This window comes from Mesoplodon densirostris, chromosome 1 (assembly GCF_025265405.1).
Source record: "Mesoplodon densirostris isolate mMesDen1 chromosome 1, mMesDen1 primary haplotype, whole genome shotgun sequence".
Lineage (NCBI taxonomy): Eukaryota > Metazoa > Chordata > Mammalia > Artiodactyla > Ziphiidae > Mesoplodon > Mesoplodon densirostris.
Window position 1 is genome coordinate 119,152,678 of NC_082661.1, and position 20,638 is coordinate 119,173,315.

The following is a 20,638-nucleotide window of genomic DNA, read 5'->3' on the forward strand; positions in this document are numbered from 1 at the left end:
ACGGGCCCAGCTGCTCCGCGACATGTGGGATCTTCCCGGACCGGGGCACGAACCCATGTCCCCTGCATCGGCAGGCGGACTCTCAACCACTGCGCCACCAGGGAAGCCCAAAGTTAGTGCTTTTGTGGAGAAAGAGGCAGCCCAGGCACTGAATACGGGGTTCTCCACCACCCCGGCCTCAGGCGTGCTGTCCCATCAAGAGAAGAGGAGGACTTGGTGGGGCAGGTGTTCTATCAGTCTTGGTCTGAGGGGGAACAGAATGAACTCCAGATGCTTTAAATGAACTTGAATGAAGGAGCTACGTACAGTAGACAGAGTCAAGGGTTAGGTGCCGAGGCACAGAAACTGGCAACAGCTGGAAGCCGTGAGCGCCCAGGGGCTGAAGGGGCAAGGGGAGGACCGAGTAGGGCAGGAGCCCCGTGAGAGGGGGACCATGACGAGAGGCTGCTCAGCACGGCCCTGGCCATGGAGCCAGGCAGCGACTGCCACAGGCGCTGGGTCAGCGTCCCGGGCGCGAAGCAGTGGGGAGGAGAGACAGAGGGCAGGCCCGGGCGGGGCAAGCGGAGCACATCCACGTCCCATTTCCAGCTCTTTGACTTCTCTCCTGAGAAGACAGATGGTTACTGCCATGCTGGTGAAACTCTTGGTCTGGAGGACGCTGTCTTTTGAGGTTATTATTTACTTATATTAATGGGTGGTTTAATCACCCCTGAGAATGATGTGTCCTTGCTCGGTGGAGGACATGGGAGAACTCTTTCAAGAAAGAGCACTGTACTCCCACTACCAGGATTGCTCGTTTCCATTTATTTTGGAAACAACTGCTGAAGAAAAAGAGAGATGTGACCATAATTGTTGGAAGGAATTCCATGTGTCGTTAGTGGTGGCCATAAACATATGGGCTTCGCCCGACTATCTGGATGCTGTTCCAGCTGTGTCTTTCAACTTCAGTCAACCCTCTCATCATATTCTTGCTTCAGTTTCATGGGGGAAGTCTGTGTTCAGAGCCAAAGTACGCTGATAAAATATTAAGGGTAATAGCACAACAAAAAAAAAAGAGGTAAAGTTCAGAAAATGCCTGGCAAGAAGCCTGTCGCAGAATTGTAAAGGAGAAAGAAGGAACTTTTCTAATTGAGAAAGCACTTTGTTGTTATCGTTAACATTTTTAAAGGTCTCAATTTTTAAGAGAATTCTTTTGAAATATTGTGATTGGAAAACAGGGAGCTCTGACTTAAATACGTTTTGTTTTAAAGTATAAGGATCTAATTGGAGCAAATAGATTTCAGATTTTACTCATACAGATAACCTTTTAAGGTATGAGTATTCTTCCACATATAATATATATATGTATACATATATAAATGTATACTTCTTCATGGAAGAAATTACAGAAAAGTTTGAAGCATAAAATGAAATAAAAATTACCGGTGACCCTGTTACTTAGAAGTAATCACTATCAATTTGGTTGTTTTTCTTTTTATTCCACTGAATATATGTGTATCTTTAAAAATGAAATTAGGGTGTTATGAGTCTTTGTTTATATTTCTGTTGCAGGAAGGGGGACCCCTTCCAGGGCCCGAGAGTGGGCTCTTGTCTAACACTCGGAAATGAATGGTCCGAGGAGACACACATGCTGACAAAGCAAGAGACTTTATTGGGAAGGGGCGCCCGGGCGGAGAGCAGGAGGGTCAGGGAACCCAGGAGGACTGCTCTGTCATGTGGTTGGCAGCCTCGGGTTTTATGGTGATGGGATTAGTTTCCAGGTTGTCTCTGGCCAGTCACTCTGATTCAGGGTCCTTCCTGGTGGTGCACGCATCACTCAGCCAAGATGGATTCCAGTGGGAAGGATTCTGGGAGGTTGGTAGGACATATGGAGTCTCCTATTTCCTTTTGACCTTTCCTGAATTCTTCCAGTTGGTGGTAGCTTGTTAGTTCCACATTCCTTACCAGGACATCCTGTTTAAGATAACTCATGCAAGTGGTTACTGTGGTGCCTGGCCAGGGTGGGCAGTTTCAATCAGTGTTTCCCCTAGCATTTCCAAATTGCTCTCCAGGCATTTTGCATCAATTTTTATTTCCATCAAGAATATGTTAGGGCTTCCCTGGTGGCTCAGTGGTTGAGAGTCCCCCTGCCGATGCAGGGGATACGGGTTCGTGCCCCGGTCCGGGAAGATCCCACATGCCGCGGAGCGGCTGGACCCGTGAGCCATGGCCACTGAGCCTGCACGTCCAGAGCCTGTGCTCCGCAACGGGAGAGGCCACAACAGTGACAGGCCCGCGTACCGCTTCAAAAAAAAAAAAAAAAAAGAAAAAAGAAAATGTTAGTTTGTCTAACTAAATCCTTATTAGACTTATAATTTCAAAAATCTTTCCCAATTTTATAAATAAAATATTATTTAATAAGGTTGAATTTTATTCATGTTCATACCTTTATTGGCCATTTTTCTATTAAATTATTTACCCACGTCTTCTGCCCATTTTCCTGCGGGACAATTAGTGTTGTTTTTGTTTGTTTTTTCCCCCTTGCTCTAGAGGACCTCTTTGTATGGAAACAAATTAAGAAGATCAAATTTCTTGTTAGAAAAAATAGGACATATTGGTCACCCTTATCAGGTGATGTTCATTTTCTGTGATTTTTGGTGAGAAGGCCCTACATTCTTGCTCTCAAAACACAAGCCTGTTTTAAAATACTGAACTTTCAACTTTTTCATTAATTAAGATATTTAAGCAGGAGTATTACCTTTGGATAAATGTTTAGTGAATCCTGATTTAGAAATTGTTGGGCCTCAAGGTAAGTTTAGATCTTTTTATTAAGAATAATAAAGGACCATTTTAAAGTTATTTGATAATTGAAATTATATTTCCCCCCGGAAGATATAAATCTCTTAGGACTGAGAGATTAAGACCCTTGGTTCCTACTTACTTGAGAAACAGTTACCAAAAATGTATGAGAAAAACAAGCACTATACAGAATGATCCTGAGTTGGAGACAGGGGTATGACTGTTGTTTCAATGTGTGTGCATAAAAAACTATTAACAATTCAGCTAGTCTGTAGAAAGTGGGAAGAAGAAGGGATTGGTAGGTAGGCATTTTCCAGATAATTTTCTTTCAAGCTTATTTACCAAATATTAGGTACTTTCAGTTTTTGTGAGAATTACTTTCTCGAGATCATGAACAAGATTGAAACAGTCTTTAACCCCCAGAGTTTTTTTTTTTTTTTTCTTTTTGCGGTACGCGGGCCTCTCACTGTTGTGGCCTCTCCCGTTGCGGAGCACAGGCTCCGGATGCGCAGGCCCAGCGGCCATGGCTCACGGGCCCAGCCGCTCCGCGGCATATGGGATCCTCCCAGACCGGGGCACCAACCCGTATCCCCTGCATCGGCAGGCGGACTCTCAACCACTGCGCCACCAGGGAGGCCCCTAACCCCCAGAGTTTTATGAACGCTTAATTAACTGCTCTTCAGTGCATTCTGTAAAACTTCCTCACTAGATCTTACAACACAGATGAGAAAGGTGGAGAATTGTAATGCCACCCTCAAGCTGGTAAGTTATTTTTAGAACTGAACTCCTAAGAGTTTTGCTATTTTTTATGTAAACCCTTAATTGTGCCTCAAATATCTTCATAAAACAGTTTCTGTTTTTTAAATATCTCCTCTCAGTAGGCCAGAAGTAAACCAAAGAGACCATGTATGTGGTGTGACAGGGTCACATCTTCATTTACGGGACTTCCCCTCATGTACTGTGTGTGAACTCAATGCATGGTTACTTTTCTGTGGCTGCAACTAGCAGCTATGTGTTAAGACTGCACGAATGGTCCCAGCTGTTGTAAGATGGAACAGTCTGCCCTGGCCACAGATTACAGAGTTTTGGGGTTTAGACCACAGGCAGTACCGCTGGGACCTGCCATGTACACTGTGATCATCAGTATTCCTTGGAGAAAGAATGAAGATTAGTCACTTCTGGCTCTGAGAAATTCTTGCATAACTTGCTTTTATCTCAATGCAGTTTCCTGGGGATGCTTTATCCTGGCACAAGCCTCCGTCTCCACTTCAGTGCTCCCTCTTCTATCAAATGGACCACTGAGTATCGGACTGGAACTCGAGTTGCACTCCAGAGGGCCGGTATTCAGTCCAGCTCTCTTTTACATGCCCCTTCCTCCTCCCGGATCCTTGCATTATTGCTTTTGTCATGCCCTGCGGCTTGGGCTTTGTTCCTGCTGTCACAAGAGTTGTCCATACCAGTGTGAACGTTCTCTCTCGGAGTAACGTAGAAGTGCTCATGCTTGCTGTAGACCTGTTATGTACCAACGCTTCACACGATTCCAGATCTCTTCCTGACACTTAGTTTCCTTTCCTCTCTCTTCTCAGAGTCCTCTTACTTCTGAAGTATAGAGCTCGGATGCCAAAGGCTTCAGGAAACTAATTGAGTTAGGCTTTGTGTTTTTAACTTTCTTTTTTACCCTCCATATTCCAAAGTGAGATTTCTCTTGTGCTTTGGATTTTTTCTCCCTCGCTCTACCTGAACAGCAACTCTGCAGTTATGCATGCAGTTGAGGTTACACTGCGTAAGATAAGGTGGTTGATAAAACACAGTCAGTAACCCTTTCCCAGTTCTCACACTCCTCAAATACATCTGTCCTTGATTTTCTCATCTCTTATGCTTCGAGCCTGCTTTATACTTTGTTTGCATTTCGTTATTTTTCTCTGAAGATTATTTCTGCATTTTTACTGAGCTCCTAAAACTCTGTTTCTGATTAAATAAATAGCTTTGATAAAGCACATAGGAATCTTAACAGAAAAGAAAGAGGTGCCTGGTATACTTCCTTCCTCTCTTATGCCTTATTTCCTCCTAAAGTTGAAACATCAGTAGAGAACAATTATAATAGCATTATTGTTGTATTTTGAATTCTTTTATTGCTGATTTTGTTGGAAATGCTGGTATTTCATCAGCAAAAGCTCTTGTATATCTTCTAGCTAGCTTTGGATGTTCTCAAGCTGATAGCTCTTTCCTACCAACTTGATAAAGAGTCCATATGGTCCATCTTGGTATGTGAACACACCCTTTCCTTGTGTTCAGCAAGAACTTGCTTGAAGTGCTCATTACCATAGTGGTGAGGGCACTTCCTTCCAATCATTGCCAAATAGTTGAACTGAAAAGTGTCTTGAGGAACTTGCCATGCGTTCTTGTCTTTTGATTTGCTTGTGTCATTCATGCCACTGTAAAGTCAAGAACACACTTTCTCTGTTGAGTATTGTTTCATCCTTCCAAATGGAATTTTGATAGGAAGTTGTCTAGGGGCATCATGGTATATAAACTGATGGTGGGGACCAGTGGAGATAGTTTTTTCTTGTGAAAACTAGGTTTTTTCATTTAAAATACATTTGATTTTTCATGTCTCACTGTCCATCCCTCTTCTCTTCTAGTTGAGCAGTAAAGAGATTAATTTTTTGTTTTAAAATAAGGTAAATCAGGATGAGCTTACGCCACATCCTAAAGCAGCATAGTTGGTTTAGGGAATGCCTGCAACAGGTGGGCTTGTTCCTCTTGATCCCAGTTACAATATTTGACTATTGTGGCTGTTCACCAACACTTTGCCTTAAGTACTCAGAACTTGGGCTTTTCCACCCCCTGTCCAAATATACTCCTTGCTCTTTTATTTTTATTCTAACTCAGTTTATTGGAATTCTTGTTGTCAAAGGAGCATTCCTGGAAATAATCTGGAGTCTGTATTACTGGCTACAAAATAAGCTTAAAGTGCATTGATTTCCTGTTACTCTGTTTCGTTCTTTTAAAGTCATTTCCAGTCAGGTTTAATGAGTCAGTTCAGGTTTTCCCTATCTCTTGATAAAATATATATCTTTACTTCAAAAAAAGTGATATTGGTATGTTATTTGACCCGTATCACATTTTTGTCTAAAAAGGAAAGCCTATTTCTCAAGAAGTTAGAGGGAAACTCTTTAATTTCACAGGAAAATAAGGGCTGTGGCCAGTTGACTGTAAGTTTAGTTCACTTTCTCTGATCAGCAAAGCGACTTTCCAGCCTAAAGGAAAAGTGATCAAAATAGCAGACGTATTGGATGGTGTCCAACTTTGAATGGTGACATGGCTCAGTAGGGTTTGAGGTAGAATCCCATCTCCCTCTGTGGTCGTCACTGCCTTCCTTTTATGCCTACAAGCACCTTCTGCAGGAGGTGGCAGTGGGGTGAGCACTGAATTTCACGTGCTTTGATACACAATTCCACATTCCTAGGGTGTACCGAACAAAAGGAAAGCCTGAGCTGCCATCTGCGAAGCTCATCTTCCTCCACTTAGAAGCAGGTTGCAATTTCAGACATATTTGTGTTGCTCCCTGCATCTTCAGGTTCTTGGAAACATTTTAGACGGTGGTGTCTTTGGTGTGAGCCACTTCATGAGATACCAAAAAAATGGGAAAATGCACCTGTTTATGAGGTTAGTTTTAGTTAAGAACCTGACAGTACTGCTTTACACCAAAGAAATTGAGATTTATAACAGTGTAAAAATGATCTGACCAAACTCCCTCATTTTTTTTTTTTTTTTTTTTTGGAAGAAGGTATACTCCAGAGATTTCAGTGATCTTTCCAAGGTAACAAAGCTTGTTTATGCTGAATCGGGATTCAGAACTTAGTATCATGGCAGTAGAATCCACGTATTCTCCCCACAGCATGAAGGTAATCTGTAGCCTAGGTAGAAGATATTGAAACTTAATCCCTTCTCTGTGGTATCTGCTCTCTTTTCCTAGCATCTCCCTATGTGATCCAAGTCAGCCAGTGCCCTTGAGATGGGTGGGGATTTTTCTGAGACGATGTATATTGGCTGTTCGACAGAATTCCTACTCTAAAGCCCGAGTCTTCCTTACATAAAACACTTGGCCGTACTACTCGGGAACTACCTGCCAGCGGAAGATATAGTCCCAGTGGTTGGAGGGAATTTCGGAGGAAGTTGAAATTCTCTGCCTGTCAACACTGACCACTCCTAACAGTGTTGACAGACCTGGCCCCAGCCAGTGTCCTTGGTTAGACAGGTTTAAAGGCTAAGACTCTTTAGGAAGAACATGAAATAAAAGTGAAAAGAGTTCCAAGCCAGGAGAAAGTGAATTCTGTCCAGTGGTCTCTTCTTATGGATTTAAGGCCAGTTTGACACTTTTGTTTATATGCATAAATGTACCAAAAGCCATCCTGATTTTAGGCCATGATATGGAACTTTTCCCCATAAACAAAAAAACCCAATTTTAATATGATGTCTTTTATTTTGGGGTGTTGAGGGTGGGAGGAGTGAGTTTAGTCAAACAAGGGATTTTCTACTATTTTCTCTCTCCAAGAGAACATGCTGAGAGTGAAAGCATTGCTTTGAATTTTTCTGAGGCAGGAAGGTAGTTACAAATAGATCATTGGTGAAACATTGATGGCTTAAATTCATCACGTGTCAGTAGTATCTTACTTTCTGTAGCATAATAAATACAATGAAATGCCTAACATGAGTATTCTCTATAGATTTTTGCTGTGGGATAGGTATGAAACGGAAAGGATATTTAATCTTGAGAGAAGGCAAAGACAATAAAATATTCACTAATGCTTCCAGGAATGGGAATGTTTCCAAGGATAGAAAACCAGAAGAGGAGAAACCAGAGTTTGAAGAGATAATCTTTTAAAACCATAATTTAAGCTCATATAAACATCCCAACGCTTTGAAATATTTATCTTTCTGACAATACGGTTTTTAGCATGTTCTTATGAAAACATTTGTTGCCTTACCAAGTCCTTATGAATTTCCATATGGAGTCATAAAAAAACCTCTTTTTTCCCAAAGGTTTAGCTCTTTTGCAGGGTACACATATAAAATACCCATATCATACCCATGTCCGTTCAGCTTCATATTACTTATTGAAGGTTGGATCACTGTCTGGTCTTCATAGGATGACACCAGAGAGATGAGAGCAGGTTGATGGGACAGGAATCTAAAAACCCAAAATCTGGATGAATATCTGACAGTTCTCTGTATTTTTATAGAGGTACTGAAATCAGAATATTTGAAATTAAAACTATTGGGAATATTTTGGGAAGTGCAGGACATATGGTCACCTTGGTTGTGAGGTTTAGCTCTTGCCACAGATTTGGATCTCCTCTCTCTGTATTTTGCCATCTCCAAAAATAGGGGCGCCATCAGTCTATTCCACAACAGTTTACTGAGTATCTACTACTAATTTCGAACTGTGGAAGTTACAGAACCAGTTAAGACAATTCCTGTGTTCAGAGAGCTTGAGGGTTGATTCAACAGCAGTCAATATTATTTTTAGAGCAATGTCTTAAAACTTTCATGCCCAAATCAGAGTTGTCCTTCAAAGCAATTAGTTTTGGGGAGGAGGAGACTGCATACTTATTTCCTGTTTCTCCGCCATCTTCTAAGTTCTTTTCCTTGTTTTTATGTTTATTAATATAGTTCATACTTTGATTTTTCATCTCTCCATCAAGTATTTCCAGAATGGGTCTGAATGAAACCTTAGTCCCTTGTGGTGCTACATGGACAAGCTTGAAGGGTAAACTGTAGCACTTATTGAAAGCAGAGAATAGTATTTCAGGATTTGAGATGAGTGCATTAAGTTCAACCTGGAAGAAGAGCCCATTCACATCCTGTAGATACCTTTTAAGCAAGAGCAAAGAGGGAATGAAAACTACAGTACTACAGGCTACTTCAGCAGTCTAAACCAGAATTTTGTCATGTTTTGCTCTGTACTTACGAGACTTGATTATTTAAAGTACCATTTTCCAAATGAGTGCTGACTTGGGTCCTGGAGACAGGTTGATGCTGTTGGTGACGGTCTCTCTTTTGTGTCCATCGATAGTTTATATTTTTGGCCACTAGATGGTGCTGTCTCACTTTGAAACAAAATGTATACATATATTTTAATTGAGTCTTTTGCTTTTTATTTTGTTTATTGTTCCTTTGATGCAGAGATGGTGGAAAATCAAATTCCTTCTTAAACTGGATCGGAGGTTTCCTGTCCCTCTACAGATGCATAGGAATTATAATGTGATTATCCAGCCTGTAAAGTAATAGGTTTTCAGATTATCATACCACTCAATACATAGTGTTAATTTATTTTGTGAGAAAATACCTTTTTTCCCTATAGAAGCATTTTATGTTATATATACTTGGCTGATACGTAAGAGATTACAATTACACGTTTTTTTGTTTTTTTGTGTGGTTTTTTTTGGCGGTACGCGGGCCTCTCACTGTTGTGGCCTCTCCTGTTGCGGAGCACAGGCTCCGGACGCGCAGGCTCAGCGGCCATGGCTCACGGGCCCAGCCGCTCTGCGGCGTGTGGGATCTTCCCGGACCGGGGCACGAACCCGTGTCCCCTGCGTCGGCAGGCGGACTCTCAACCACTGCGCCACCAGGGAAGCCCCAATTACACGTTTTGTGTGGCTTGATCTGCAGTGTCCTATTCTTGATTTAGGAATCACTTGGGAAAACAACAAAATGCTGATTGCCGGGTCCTGGAGACCCAGGAACCTATATTTTAGTAAGTGCTACAAGTGAGTCTGATGAGCAGACATGTGAGTCTGCATTAGAGCAGCACCAAGCTCTAATCCCCCACTGCAGCAGTGAGCATTTCTAGTAGACATTAATGTCAGAGCCTACAGTAATTTAAACCAAAGTTCAAGAGAGTTGAGACCAAAATTTTGAATGTAGACAGCTCTTTATGTAAATATTGCCTCTAGGAGCCATAATGGATATAATAAGAATTATTAAAGAGAATGTTTGGTTACTTAAGTATGCTAAAGTTGGCGAGAGTCTTGCACAGAAAAGGCAGTCCCTGATCGGACGCCTGAAGGAGCAAGTGGACACCACGTCATGCAGCAATAGCACGGAGGCTCTCCCAGCTTGTGGTGGTTGGACAGCCATTTTGCCCTACGTTTATTTAGCCCCTCGCCTTGTAATACCTGATACTTAAACACTTTAGAAAGTTTTAACCAGCATTTAGGTCTTTGATCTTCACAACATCCCTTTGACAGGGCAACTATCAGAAGAGGGATTAAAGAACAGACTAAGGAAAAGTGCCTGAGCCAGGAGCAGCCACCAGGAGACACAGTCTGGGGAGAGGGCGGGGGCCGGAGGTGTGGGCACCGTCTCCAATTAGGCACTGCTGCTGGGAGGCCTCCCCAGGAGGCCAGATGGTCCCGAAGTCTGAGGCTCCACGTGCACTCTTGTTGACGAGGTTTGCTCCATCCTGTCCTAAGAACGGGGAGCTTTAGAAAATGGTTTCCTCCCTCTTCCCATCCTTCATCCCTTTCTCTGTCTCTCTCCCTCCCTCCCTCTCTCTTTCAATCACACCTTATGAGTCATGGCCTTGATGACTGTGAGGTACAGATGGGTAGGTTACATCACAATATGAGGATGCATGTGTAGTTCGATAAAGTCTACACCAGGTCAGTTTACCTTCTAATCCTAGTTTGTCCTGGTTTAGAAGGACTCAGGCACAACTGCTTGCTAATTGTGAAAGTTGCTCAGCAAACACCGGCTGCCTCTGTCGCTGACCTGAGTCTATGAAGTGTACTCAGCAGAGAAGGCAGTATGTTGTAAGCAGTCAGTAAGCTTGGCGTTATTAACGATGGTGGTGGGGATGATGATGCATTCTCTGTTATTCAGCTTTCTCACTAAAGCTAATCGCATAGAATGTTCAGCTTACCCCCCAGGATGGTCTTGGTCTCTCTCAGTCTGACCTGTGGGGTAATAAAACACTCAGATTGTTGGGGAGACTTGAAAACCTGATTCAAGAGAGAACCCGAGAGGCACGTCCCCACGCAGGCGATGGCTCTGATGTCTCCTACTCCTGGAAGATCAGAGCTTGGCCAGCTGCCTCCTGCCCTTTAAGCCTTCCTTTCTCAGTGCGGCCTGACGCCCCTGCCCCGTCCACAGCTGGTCTTCTCGATCCTTCATTTTGTTCTCCTTTTCCTTTTTGTCATAATATTTACCTTCTAATATACTAGGTCATTTATTTATTTGATTGATTTTTGCCTCCCTGCACAAGACTGTAAGCTTCATGCAGACAAGGGTCTTTTTTTGTCACTAACATATCCCCCAGCCCCTGGAATAGTGCCTGGTACATAGTAGGGGTTCAGAAAATATTTGCTGAATGAATGAATGCTTTCCTGTGCAACATTCCCTGGCACTAATAAGCAATAGACATAGCAAATATTTAGTCAGGTAGTACTAATTCTGAATAAATTTTAAATATTCCTGAATGAAGATTAAGGTTTTTTTTTTCTATTAACCTTGACTGGTAAGAATATCTTCTAAATTATCACGTGTTTTAAAGTTTGAATCCAGAGTTGGAAGACATTGGATTACAATAAACAAGGCCTGAATGGTTTTCTGGGACAAGTTACTAAACTGCTCTGTGCCTTAGTTTCCTCTGTAAACAACCTCACAAAACTGTGGTGTAGAGTAAATGAGTCCATGCATTTCAAGCCTTAGAACAGGGCTTGGAATGTAGCAAGAGATGAATTAATAAATTGAATTTATAGACTCTTTACTCGTTTAAAAAATAATTATATGGGGCTTCCCTGGTGGCGCAGTGGTTGAGAGTCCACCTGCCAGTGCAGGGGACACAGGTTTGTGCCCCGGTCTGGGAAGATCCCACATGCCGCGGAGTGGCTGGGCCCGTGAGCCATGGCCGCTGAGCCTGCGCGTCTGGAGCCTGTGCTCCGCAACGGGAGAGGCCACGGCAGTGAGAGGCCCGCGTACCACAAAAAAAATAAAAATAAAAAAATAATTATATGATATTTTGCAATTAAATTTAAATAGGTTAGCCAGTGTTGAGAAGGAAAAAAAGCATCGATAAATGCACAGTTTGGGTATTTTCCATATTCCTGTTTTTATTACAGTGACAACACACCTGGAATGAATTGAATATTAAATTTATTATGTCATCTCTTTTCTTATAGTGTAACAGCAGTTTTAAAACAGAGCCTGGGAGTTTCATATGAGTCCTCTGTTTTTGATTTCTTATAGATCCCCATATTAAGGTTTCTGGAAAGAAAGAAGATGTTAAGGAAGCCAAGGAAATGATCATGTCTGTCTTAGACACAAAAGTAAGTGAATGTTAAGGACACTCAGATGTCAGAACCTTGTCTCTGCAAGGGCTACTTCATGCTGTTGTGAAAGAACCATTTGGAGAAGAAAAACCAGGAGAAAGTAATGGTGGGTTTTGAAATAAGCACGTGTGATTCTACAGTGGATTAAAAATCTGTTTAAAATTTGAATAGGTTCTCTCATGCTGGGTAATTGAATAATATTCTCTCCCCCCCATATATATATATATATATATATTAAAAAAATATTGACCCGGATTAGTATAGGGCAAGTAATAAAGATTGCAAGAATTAGCATATTTGCCTTTATGATATCAGTAGAAAACCAGAATAATCTTCTGTATAGCTCTGTGTGTGTGATGGCATGAAATTTGACAATTTGTCTTGAACATTCTGTCTCTCTACAAGTACATGTAGAGAGAGACAATAGAGAAATTACAATATGTAAAAATGTATACTGGTTTGTGAGAATTTATTTTAATAAACACGTCAAAATCACTTACTTTATGCCAGGCACTTAGCTACACCCTTTACACATATTAATTGGTTTAATCCTTATAACTATCAGCACAGAGATATTAGGGAATTTGCACAGGATCCAATAGCTGAAAAGTGGGGAGGTGGGATTCAAATCCAGGCTGTCTGGCTCTTAACCACTGTTTTGCCACCTGGTATTTCACTGAAATGGTTTCTGATCTCTTCCTCTTTATTTCCTTTCCTGTTTGTTGTTGTTTTTTTAATTTTTAAGAAATATTCACCTTATAATTATTAAATATTTTAGGACATCCAAAAAAGGATATCTTTTTTTCTCTTTTTAGAGGTTAAACTAAAAGAAGAACTAAGTTTAAAAACCAAAGTATTTAAAGGATATAAGTCTAAAATTTAAGAATTCAGAAAATGTAAACCTATTGATATTTTTAACATCTTGTCGTATTTGACTTTTTAATTTTACTTTGTAAGGACTGAAGAATTTCAATATCAATTTTATAAATGAGAAGACATTTCATGTCAGTCTTTATAATTTTACAGCACTGCATTTTCCCAAATTAAATACATGGATTCCAGTCTGACTGTAATTATTCATTATGTTTTAGAATTTTACATTTTGCTTTAATGTAAATAACAAATCTTATACTCCGTATTGGTTTACTTAAGCCATTTTACTGCTAGAGATGCATACTTTGTGGTATCTTCCTCACTCTTACTCCTACCGGCAAGAATAATTTATCTACTTTGTAAAATTTGACATACAGTGATAGAGAAGTTGTGAAATGTTTGTAAATACTTTTTTATTCCGTTTTGAATTTTATTGTTATTTCTAGTTTTCTATCATTGTTCAACATTTCTACTAACATACATGTATTCACTCTTGTAATTGTTTTCATCTGTTTTTAGTTATTTGAATTCTGTTTCATGAATAATATCTATTAAAGGAAAAACGAGTAATTTTTTTGTAATTATACCCAATTTTACTTAAATACTACTGTCCCAAAAATTATCTTGGTAAAAAGTATATCTTTCTATTTTTTCTGACAAATCTGTCTTTAAATGAAAATTTTCTTTTTTATTAGCCAAGGAGAAATAGATAGAAATTGAAAAATTTATAGATTAAGATGATCTTATTAAGAAATCTGTAAGCTTTCCCACTGGGTCACTTTTTGTTAATCCTATTCTTTTGGGGGAAAAGTGTTTTTTAGGAGTTGTTCCTTCCTTTTTCATGCATCAAGAAATAATACATTATTTCCACGTAGAGCAATCGGGTCACCTTGAAGATGGATGTTTCACATACAGAACATTCTCATGTAATCGGCAAAGGTGGCAACAATATTAAGAAGGTGATGGAAGAAACAGGATGCCACATCCACTTTCCAGATTCCAACAGGAATAATCAAGCAGAAAAAAGCAACCAGGTGCTTTGTCTTTTCACGTGAATTTTTTATGGGACAAATTAAAGCTTGAATTTTCTGTATGCATAACTTTTTTGGGAGATGAGAGCAAAAGAGTAATCATGAAGATGGCATTGAGTATGGACTGTATGCCCCTCTCCAAGGAGACTGAAGGTGCTCTTCTTTTTTTAAAGAGATGAGTTGTAGATGGGCCATAAATCCTTGATCTCTAAATGGTTTGTAGAAGAGAGGGAAGGTTATCGTGGCAATATAAAACGAAGTCCCTACGAAAGGCTCGGAAGGCATGTGAGTTAGGAAAGGACCTGAAAGCTTGCCTAGTCCAAGCACCTATTAGTAGCTGGGATTCTGTCTGCAGCATTGCACAAGTGGTCCTCCAGGCTACACTGGATCACCTTCTGAGAGGCAATGTATGAGTGTCTGACTTCCTCACATTGACTGAATTATGGCTCTATTTTATACACATTTTTTTCTCATTCTTGTGTTTGGAAACAAATAGAACTCACCTGTCTAACATGAAAACCCTGTCAGTACTTGAAGAACAGCTGGTGTTCTTTGTGTTATTTGGAAGTTTTCTCTCCTCTAATCACAATATAGAAACTATGTTGGCCACAAAGATGAATATGATATAGTTTTTTCTCTGTGGGGACTAATGGTGACAGTGGGACACATACATAAAGAACTAGATAGGAAGCCATGATAAAAAGCAAGAGCAGTAATCAAAATATTTGATGGCTGATACGGCATGGGCATGGCCCATGAGAGAGCACTGTCCTGGAGCCCCACCCCCTTGCCCTAACGCCAGGAGTAATTCTTTAGTTGATGGATCATAGGAAAGCCCAGGAGATCCCAGGAGAGGGCTGTTGGAGCAGCAGGTTTTTTTTTTTTTTTTTTTTTTTGCGGTGCGCGGGCCTCTCACTGCCGTGGCCTCTCCCGTTGCGGAGCACAGGCTCCGGACGCGCAGGCTCCGCGGCCATGGCTCACGGGAGCAGCTGCTCCACGGCATGTGGGATCTTCCTGGACCGGGGCACGAACCCATGTCCCCTGCATCGGCAGGCGGACTCTCAACCACTGCGCCACCAGGGAAGCCCGGAGCAGCAGTCTTTTTGCCAACTAGCATGGAAGTAGTTCATTATTTTGAGAACTTAGTGCGGCACTATCATTGCACGTTGATATCCATCTCGTATTCAGAGAGTTTTTATAAAAAGGGAGAAAATGCAGTGAACACGAGAAATTGTGAAGAGGGCAGGATGGGCTCATGGGGGCTAGGAGGTTTTAGGTAAGTCCAGGAGGTGATGTTGATCAGTTGACACACATCACCAGAGCCTGTTAAAATCCAAATTCTGATTAAGTAGCTCTGGGTTGGTGCCTGAGATCCCTCATCTTTAACAAACTCCCAGATAGGCGAAGCTGTTTTATCCTGGACGACACTTTGAGTAGTGAGGGTGTAGATAACTGGGAAAGCAGATGTGGGTTCAAGTACAATAAATCTAACTCTGTGTTTTCTTTTTTTGCAGGTATCTATAGCAGGACAACCGGCAGGAGTAGAATCGGCCCGAGTTAGAATTCGGGTAACTATTTATTACCTTTAGTACTGTAAATCAGTGTCAGCGATGTCTGCACTCTAAGGCAATAAAATTACCATAATTTATCAATTTATAACCAAATCATATGTTCAACATGTAGGAAATAGTGACAGAAATTGTATTAATGTATCGGAGGTGTTTCTTAGAGACGTTCTGGATTTTATCTGGCTTGATTTCTCTGATGATTTTGAAATGATCAAAAAGACACCTGAGGAAAAATGCCATAGGCAGCTTAAGTTACAAACTCTCAGGTTCCACAAAAGGCTCCTTTCATTTAAAAAAGTTTATATAGTCTACCCAAGCTTGTGGCTGTATTAAAAGCATTATGTTTTAAAATTCCATCTTCAGAAAAGAATGAATGAACTACACACATCTCTAAATGTACAATGACTTAACTATCTGCCCTGGGTTGTGTAATTTCATTTTAGGAGCTGCTTCCTTTGGTGCTGATGTTTGAGCTGCCGATTGCTGGAATTCTTCAACCAGTGCCCGATCCTAATTCCCCCTCTATTCAGCACATATCACAAGCGTACAACATTTCAGTGTCATTTAAACAGCGGTCCCGAATGTATGGTGCTACTGTGATAGTACGAGGGTCTCAGAATAACACAAGTGCTGTGAAGGTAAGTGGTTTAGGTAATTCCGAACATTGTAGGTGTAGAAATCATGCAAGTTTTATTTTTAAAGGATTTTAAAAGTAATTTGTTTTCCAGAATTTTTTCTCATAGTACATTCTGGTTCTTAGAATGTGTTGAGTTTCTCCATGGCTGTCAGAAGTGCAGTAGAATCTTTCCCTTCAACGTGGACGGTTACTGTATAGGCCTACTTCTTTCCCACCCTTTTCTCCTAGGAAGGAACTGCCATGCTATTGGAACATCTCGCCGGGAGCTTGGCATCAGCTATCCCCGTGAGCACGCAACTAGATATCGCAGCTCAGCATCATCTCTTTATGATGGGTCGAAATGGAAGCAACATCAAACATATCATGCAGAGAACGGGTGCTCAGATCCACTTTCCCGATCCCAGTAATCCACAGAAGAAATCCACCGTCTACCTCCAGGGCACCATTGAGTCTGTCTGTCTTGCAAGGCAATATCTCATGGTAGGTTTACTGAAGTTAATGGTACGATTTTTTTTTTTTTTTTTTTACCTCTTTGGGTACAGTGTTTGTTGCTGCCCATACTGTACAAATGTGGTATTTATGGAAGCACTTTGGAATCCTGGTCAAATAAGCAACTTACTTGGTAAAAGGAAATAAAAGAATAAGGTACATAGTGCCTCACAGACTTAATTTCATTAGATAGGTGAGTAATTTCCTTTTAGTATTTTTTTAACTTACACTAAGCAACAGAAGAGGTTACACTGAATTAACTGGCTGTATTTTGTGGAAGGTGGTTATTTTTATTTGATGTGTAATATTAGTTTGAAGGTGGTTATTTGTATTTGACGTGTAGTATTAGTTTGCATTTGCCAAAAAAGTCTTCTGTTTAAACAGAAAAGTTAAAAATTAACACATTGAAAATTTTACCCTCAAAGATATAAATTTTGGTAGCATGAAACGTTTGAACATTTCGTAAATCTCTGATACAATTTTAAAAATGCTGTTTAAGCCATGAATTTGAGTGTCATGCATTGAAGAAAAATAACAGATAATTTACTACTGCTTCCAGTTTATAATTTTCAATATTTATATCCTTACTATATTCATTTAAAAACCCAGTGTGTAGATTGATGTATAGTAACAAAATGGACTGACATACTGTGGACTCACAAGTATTCTTATTAAAAACACCATTATATTCTCCTGTTCAGGCTAGACCTTTAGTGACATTTGAATCCATAAGCTTCAGGTGTGACATTTGCTATTATTAACTTGAAGAATCTGTTCTTGAGAAACTTTCAGAAGATCCAGATTTGTATTGTTGATTCCATTCCTCTGACAGATGAGAACTTGTTATAATCATTAAGGATTATGATATATAATTTTAAGAAATTAATTTTTAATTTTCTTAAAAGCCAGGCTTACTTAGGCTACTTTTAATATATGGCTAGTTAGAGAGCATATTTGTATTCAAAGATTATTATGATTACTCTTCATATTTTCTTTTCTGCGCTTTTCAAGTTCTTTAGATATTATTTTGAGTTAGTAAACTTTTCAAGCGATCAGCACAGTTACGAATTCATATTCATACTTTGATCACACCTGCCAAAAATACAGGTGTGCAGTGAGATGTATTATTATTATTAAACAATATGGAAAGACGTGAGGGAGAGATAAATTAAATGTCTTTAACTTACATTTTAAATACCATCACCATTTTTTTATAGCAGTGTCCTTACAAACATCAATTATCCAGAAGAGAAATGGAACATGGTGATTTCATTTTAATTTTAGTATGTTTGATAGTAACTTCTTCTGATAATTATATACAAATCCATCAATCTGTACATCGTAAAAATGTATGGGATCTGGTTCCTATACTAAGTAGATTAGGGGCCAGGAAGACAACATCAGAGAAAAAAAGTGCTAAACTCTGCCATGCTAAAGAGTAAGATAGTGAAAAGAAGGGGTGATAGCAGCATTTTACTCCAGGAAGGAGGTAAGGTTTGAGTTGTGTCAGAAGAGAAGTAGGAATTGGGTTGGCAAAGAAGCCTTTTGATGAGTTAAGAGACCAATGTCAGAACCTGTTTAAAAGATAGTCAAGAGGCTGGTCTAGCCTGGAGGAAGGGGTAGACATGTACACATAAACCTGTGACTGCACCAGCAAAGCCGAGCTGAAATGTGGAGGTTTTTAAAGGCTGATACATGTTTAGATTTCATTCAGGAGACAATAAAAAGCCTCCACTGTAAGTCTTTGAGCCAGGGCACAAGATTAGTATACTTGATGTGGCTGAGAATCTAGTTTCTGGTGTCACTAACAAAACTGAGGTCAGAGAATGGAGGAATTTTCCAAGGTGGAGAGTAGATAAAGAATTCAGGGCCAAAAATAAACATAAGACACATGTTTTTGTCATCCAAAAAATAGTTTCTACCCCTCAACGTTATTTGCACATCAGCTTTCTAAGCTATGTGAAGGTATATAATTTAGCTTTAATACTTTGGTTTACTCTTTAAATCTATAAAAGATTGTATTATCTGTAAGCATGTTAAATTATTGGATGTTTAAATGAGTAACTTTTTTACCTCTCACCCTTTCCATTGTGACGTTTCCTAGGGTTGTCTTCCTCTTGTGCTAATGTTTGATATGAAGGAAGAAATTGAAGTTGATCCACAGTTCATTGCTCAGTTGATGGAACAGCTCGACGTCTTCATCAGTATTAAACCAAAGCCAAAACAGCCGAGCAAGGTTGGTTCAGAGTCTGGGCGCAAAGAGAACCATGTATCATCTCACATTCTGTATAGTGTTATTTTCATATAAATGTGTATTTGCATATACATGGAACTAAATATTCTATATAATGTACAGTTATATATCATATTTAGTTATTTTATATAAATGTAAATTTGTAACAGCATTCATTATTGATTTTTTTTAATATATGTGTTGGTTTTTGGAGTCCATTTGTGACCGTTATTTTAATTACATATATGGGAAGGAAAGAGAAAACATTTTCTTATTAATTTGCAATCTGGTAACTTTAAACGTTACTAACTTGCCGGAGAGTTGGTAAGGCTAAATGTTGTGTTATGTGCATATGTGTATGTGTACATATCCAAGGCAATTAAAAAAATACTTAGTTTACTTACTAATTGTGAGCCACTGTGCTAGCCCTGGAGATTTAAAGAATAAGCACCATTGTCTGTCATATACAGTTTAAATAATGAAGTATCCCCAGTTCAGCCTTCTTGGAACTTCTCCTCTAAGATGCTGCAAAGTTTAATGGGATAATTCTGGCGTTATTAAGCGCTAGTGCGAGTTTGAGGAAAGAGGAGTGTTCCTACATTAAAGCATGTAAGTTGACACAGCCACTTTGAAAAGCAACTTGTGATCATCTGCTCACACTGAAAACACGGATACCCTACCCTTAGCAATACTACTTCTACTTATACATGCCGAAGAAACCTTTGTATCAGAAGCCAAAGGACAAGAATGGTGTTGAATAAAAAAAGCAAGTTGTGGACTTCCCTGGTGGCGCAGTGGTTAAGAGTCTGCCTGCCAATGCAGGGGACACGGGTTTGAGCCCTGGTCCGGGAAGATCCCACATGCCGTGGAGCAACTAAGCCCGTGCGCCACAACTACTGAGCCTGCGCTCTAGAGCCCATGAGCCACAACTACTGAAGCCCGCACGGCTAGAGCCCATGCTCCGCAACAAGAGAAGCCACCGTAATGAGAAGCCCGTGTACCTCAACAAAGAGTAACCCCTGCTCCTTGCAACTAGAGAAAACCCGTGCACAGCAACAAAGACCCAACGCAGCCAAAAGTTAAAAAAAAAAAAAGGGCTTCCCTGGTGGCGCAGTGGTTGAGAGTCCACCTGCTGATGCAGGGGACACGGGTTCGTGCCCCGGTCCGGGAGGATCCCACATGCCGCGGAGCGGCTGGGCCCGTCGGCCATGGCTGCTGGGCCTGCGCGTCCAGATCCTGTGCTCCGCAACGGGAGAGGCCACAACAGTGAGAGGCCCGCTTATCGCAAACAAACAAACAAACAAAGCAAGTTGCATAGTAACATGTACTAAATGATAACGTTTATGTATATTTTTAATTATAGTAGGTAAAACACCAAACGGTTGTGCCTTGCATTTTTAAAATTCCTAAACTGAATTTTATCATATATGCATATGGTATATGTATAACATGTATTACTATATACAATTTTGTCTGTATGTAAATAATGTGGTATTTAGTGTCCAACATAAGAAAAAGAATCATGCGTTCTTCAAAAGAAAACTTTAAAGGAGAAGATAGGATTGAGTCTAAATGAACTTGATATATTGAGCTTAAAGTTAGAGAATAGAACATTAATTTTATGTATTGTGAAGCTTTGTACTTTACTAATTTGAGTTGACTAGAGTCACTGTGCGTACCAGAACGAAAAGATA

At 40.2% G+C, this 20,638-nt stretch overlaps 1 protein-coding gene across 4 annotated transcripts in view; it reads left to right on the plus strand.

Moving 5' to 3' along the window:
* BICC1 (BicC family RNA binding protein 1) overlaps positions 1 to 20,638 on the plus strand; it is a 304,425-nt gene that overhangs the window by 238,498 nt on the left and 45,289 nt on the right. For all 4 annotated transcript variants that reach the window (XM_060108607.1, XM_060108618.1, XM_060108598.1 and 1 more), the window contains 6 exons: positions 12,031 to 12,110; positions 13,862 to 14,020; positions 15,532 to 15,585; positions 16,029 to 16,223; positions 16,451 to 16,702; positions 18,816 to 18,947. In XM_060108607.1, the coding sequence (XP_059964590.1) occupies positions 12,031 to 12,110; positions 13,862 to 14,020; positions 15,532 to 15,585; positions 16,029 to 16,223; positions 16,451 to 16,702; positions 18,816 to 18,947 (872 nt within the window). The remainder of the gene's footprint in view (positions 1 to 12,030; positions 12,111 to 13,861; positions 14,021 to 15,531; positions 15,586 to 16,028; positions 16,224 to 16,450; positions 16,703 to 18,815; positions 18,948 to 20,638) is intronic.